Here is a 4,678-nt window from a genome sequence, read left to right as displayed (position 1 = left end):
CATAATATATATATATATATATATATATATATATATGTGTGTGTGTGTGTACGTATATCATATTATAAGTAACCACTTCCAATTTCCGGAGATTTTTGTTTTTTAATCAGGAACCAATTTCCGCAGTTAATAAAAGAACATTTGAATTCAACTGAATAGGTGTTTTGTTAACTTGTTATTATCAGCTAGATTCTATGTGAGGATCCCACTTGATGGACACTGAGATTTAAATGTTCTATTGTTTCTGGTTGGACTCACATAACGTATATGTACAGAATGCCAGACATGAAGAAAACAATAAGGGAACCAAGACAGATTTTGATACCTTGGATATGCTAAAGCCGAGCAAGTCATGGCCAAAACGTCAAAATACTTTTCCAACTTGCTAACTCATCATTTCCTACGTTTTTCAGACCAACTTAATTTTGCCACACGCAATTCCTTCACTATTTATGTTGTACACACATCTTATTCATTTTTAATATTCTAACTATTCAGTGGATAAGTCTATAAACGTAACGTAACAAAGAAATTCAGAACAAAAAGAGTTCAGAAGTTTTCTCGTGTTACTTTTTTTTTAAAACCTGATTTAATTGTAGTTTGTAGAAAAAATATTTCTTAATTTCTTTTTTAAGAATACTTTGAGGAAATATTCAACAAAAAAATCTTAAAACAACTATTAGAAGTTACAAGCAGTTGGAACAAAACAAGAAACAACAAAAAAAGAGGAGTAAATTTCTAAGCTAAAGTGAACTCTTTAGGGTTTTGTTGGATACATTTTTTCTTAGCTATAGCGGTAAAATTTATAGCAAAACTTGCAGGAAGGAGCTGTTATTGCGTTCGCATTGCGAAGTAACTTGACTCCTCGAAAGTAACATCTTGAGGCATTATTCTCTGTTGGCAAGCTTCGTAGTGAGAAACCAAAGGCGGGTAAACCATAGAGCTAATTATATCTCCCCAACTTGTGCTTTCTGTTGAATTCGTGTTTGTGCTACCATTGGCAATTTCCATTGACTCCATTCCATAAAAAACCAGTTCTGATCCATCCATTTGTTGCGAGTTGACACAGGCAAAATCACTGGAGAAGTTCCCAAACCCTTGAAACACATTCGATGTGTGACATGTGTCTGTGGTGATCATGTTACCTGTGGAGGGATAGAGCTGGTCTTGTGTTAAGGAAATGTCAAATGATGAGTATTGTGAGTTCATGGTGGCAGTGACTGTGTTGTCAGGGATGTGTACGATGGATGATGTTTTGTTGTTGAGATCATAGTATTGGAGGCAAGCATTTGCCACTGGAATGGGCCAAGAATTCTGTTCATGTGGCCAACAAGGAGTTCGGCTAATAACTCCCACAGGTAACATCAAATCTTCACTCTCCCTCTTGATCTCTTGCTTTAGGCCACCAACTCTTCGAGCATGAGCGTGTTGCTCCTTCCTTTGCTTCCCCAGTAGCTTCTTCTTCAGCTTAGTGTTCCAATAGTTCTTTATGTCATTATCCGTGCGCCCTGGTAATTGCGCTGCTATAATTGACCACCTGCATATATTAAAACGCATCATTATTTTTATCACTGTTCTTATGGACTTGTTAGTTCATGATATGGTTTTATAATCTCTGTGAGTTTGATCCTCAATTATCGTTCTCGTTAATCCTTGCAAAAGAATGTCGATTTTAGCATAATAAGAGGGGGCGAGGAGTTGGTATTTGACTATGTGGAGATGAAGAATGAATTTACCTGCTTCCAATGTTAACATAGAGGCTGCAAATTATGTTGTCTTCTTCTTCTGAGAAACCCCCATGTTTGATGTTTGGGCGAAGATAGTTCAGCCATCTGAGACGACAACTTTTGCCGCACCTTTTCAGACCTATACCATGCACACGGCAAAAAGAAATCAACACTCCAACATAAAGAAATATTTGGGTTTTGGAAAGACACAGGGAAATTAAGAACCAAGTATATATTACTACAGTAATTAAGAAAAAAATGAAAATATATGTTTGATATGTATTGATGGTTGATGAAAATTAAGATGGAAGTACCTATTTTCTGGGGCAAAGCTATCCAGTTGCCACCTGTGCCGTGGTCTTCGATGTAAGATTTGAGTTTGGCGTCTTCTTCAGGCGACCATGGACCTCTCTTCACGTTGGCTTTGTCACAGCAAGGAGCTCTCCCCATGCTTGCTTCCTATCTCTCTGCTGTTTAACTGACCGCAGTTTCAAGTAAAGCCAATGCTTATTGCAAGTTTATAAGTGATGATAATAATTATGTTTATATAAAGGAGGAAGGGAGCCAAAGAGAGAGTAATTGCCTCGAGCAAGAAGGACACAAAACTTCCAACTTTTGGTAAAGGAATTCAATTTCTTTTCCTCATTTTATGTATTTTTTAATATTATGATTTAGTTTAATTGAAATAACACGTTAAATATAAATTGAATGATAAATTTTTAATTGTATTTGTTGGCCGATAACGTTTTGCTATAAGCAAAATAATTAATATTGAAAGAGTACTAGCGGTAAACCCTTGTACACTAGAGTCAACCAATATGGCTGGTAATATTTTATTTAAAGGCATCGTTGAAGTGAAGAAGAGAACCGAAGACTTGAGTCCTTAAAAATATGAATTAAAAATTGCAATCTTAAGGTATTTTAAACACACGGGGAGCTGGTGTTTTAACCATTGTCTTTCGTTTTTTTCAGAATCTATTTCATTTTTAAAAATTAGAGTCTGTACAATTTTCTTTTATAAAAAATAAGGAAAGAGAGAACATATAAGATAAAGCGGTTGATCCGGGAAAAAAAAAATTATATAAAGTTGGTAAATAGGTGTAAACAAATAATATAACTAATTTATTTATACTTCCATTCAAATACTCACACCTATGTACTTAGGTCTCTCATGTATTATTATTTTATCAAGATAGAGGGGTTCGCATTATTGTCGATCGTGAACGAATGGATGATGATGATCGTAATAATGTACAGAGTAAGGGTGGGACCACGGGTACGTAGAACGTTAAAGCGATCAAACCCTATAAATTTAAGGTGCTTTTGAAAATATTACGACTTTACGTATCTGTATAAAAACTAAGTTTATGGAACTTTTAAAAATTTAATGGATTAATGAGATTATCAAACTATCTTTGTGCTTCAAACTTATATAACCTAGAGGTTTTTTTTATAGGTTCTTTGCAGTTGTTTTAGTTTTTTCTCTATTAGGTAGTAGACTATTTTTTTTAGTATTTCTAAATGATGGAATGCAAATTTTCTGTAATGTTATGTGTAAGAGTTAAATTCTTTCTGGATATGGGTTGGTCTATCTTTTAAATGATTATTTTTATTTATTCATTATTTTTCAATAAAAAAATATATTAAGTGTTACAAAGGAAAGTCTTCTCTTATGCTTTTTTTTTTATCGGCATCTCTTATGCTAATTAGGTTAAATTCAGTTCTGAGCTTCAGAAATGTTTCACTCGTTGAAAACAGAAACGATAAAAGAGTAAGGGAAAAGAGACAGAGAGAATTTTTTTATCAATTATTATAGAGAAAATAGAATATGAAATTTAGATTGATGATTAAGATCTAGCAAGCAGGCAAATTGCTTAATATTTTATATTATAAATTAGAATTGTATTATATATCCGCGCATATTTTCGTTATGGTTGGTTACCTAATGTCCACTACCTAGTAATTACTATGGTTTTTCTAAATACTTCCCAATTTAACACTGGTTTGGATTTTCTTATAAGAGAAAAAGAGGTGGAGTATAGTTCAAGTCTATCAACATTAATTATGCATTCAATTCAAGGGCTTAAACTTTCTTTCTTACAAAAAAAAAACAATAAAGATCTTTAATCTTTTTGTACTTTTAAATTAAGGATCTTAAATAAAGTTTACTAGTCAAATTAAAATTAAGTGCATGTCAATAATACAAATAATTTCTAATGAATGACAATGAGAGACTTGGTCTCTTTTTAGGGGTATGGGGTAAAAGGACAAGTTTTTGAGGGATTATGGGATCCTTTTTATGATTTTTTTTTGTTGTAAAAATGCTTCCATTTATTCATTATTTATTTGTAAAAAATAAATGTTAAAATTAATATAAATATTATTATTATTGTAGATGAATTGATGATTCAATTATATTTCATTAAATTACATATACTATTTAACTCATAATCAGTTATTTTAGTCTCTCTTATCTTCATCTAATACTTTACATTTTCTTTAACACTCATATTAGTCATCTAATGCTTGAATAGTCTAATGACCATTCTTCTAATTTTTTTTTTTTGCTTATATGACATCAAATCATATTTCATATTTCATACTAAACAACTTAATTAAATAAACTAAAAGATAAAATATTTTTTTATGACCAAAATCATGAGTTATCTATAACAAAACTCTTAGAATTAGTTTTCATATATTGATGTGAAAAGTTGTCTAAATCTTAACACAGGAGACTTGCATAAACTCATATTTCTTTACTTTTTACTATAAACATTTCTTACGAATTAAAACTTGTTACTATTTTTATCTAATTAGGCTAAATAGTTCATAAAATACATAAAAATATCTACTTATTTAGTTTCACTTGTTCTCTGTTTGCAGGTTTGCTTGGCGTGTTTGGTGTTTGTGCTTCGAGTGGCTTGGAGTGTCGTTCGTAATTCACAATG

General features: G+C 31.8%; 1 protein-coding gene across 1 annotated transcript; it reads right to left on the bottom strand.

Annotated features, from left to right (window-relative positions):
- Positions 1 to 652: 652 nt before the first annotated feature.
- On the bottom strand, positions 653 to 2,347 carry LOC137808197 (transcription factor RAX3-like). The gene is made up of 3 exons (XM_068609181.1): positions 2,042 to 2,347; positions 1,737 to 1,866; positions 653 to 1,537 (listed from the first exon to the last, which is right to left on the bottom strand). The coding sequence occupies exons 1-3, from the start codon at positions 2,175 to 2,177 to the stop codon at positions 832 to 834; spliced, it is 972 nt and encodes a 323-aa protein (XP_068465282.1). The 5' UTR covers positions 2,178 to 2,347; the 3' UTR covers positions 653 to 831.
- Positions 2,348 to 4,678: the final 2,331 nt, after the last annotated feature.

Source organism: Phaseolus vulgaris, chromosome 3 (genome assembly GCF_000499845.2).
Source record: "Phaseolus vulgaris cultivar G19833 chromosome 3, P. vulgaris v2.0, whole genome shotgun sequence".
NCBI classification, from domain to species: Eukaryota; Viridiplantae; Streptophyta; class Magnoliopsida; order Fabales; family Fabaceae; genus Phaseolus; species Phaseolus vulgaris.
This window is presented reverse-complemented; position numbering and strand designations above follow the sequence as displayed.

Coding starts and splice junctions, on each gene's coding strand:
- LOC137808197 (XM_068609181.1), bottom strand. CDS start 2,177: ATGGGGAGAGCTCCTTGCTGTGACAAAGCCAACGTGAAGAGAGGTCCA. Junction 1,867..2,041: donor AGCTTTGCCCCAGAAAATAG/GTACTTCCATCT, acceptor TGCATGGTATAG/GTCTGAAAAGGTGCGGCAAA. Junction 1,538..1,736: donor TATGTTAACATTGGAAGCAG/GTAAATTCATTC, acceptor TAATATATGCAG/GTGGTCAATTATAGCAGCGC.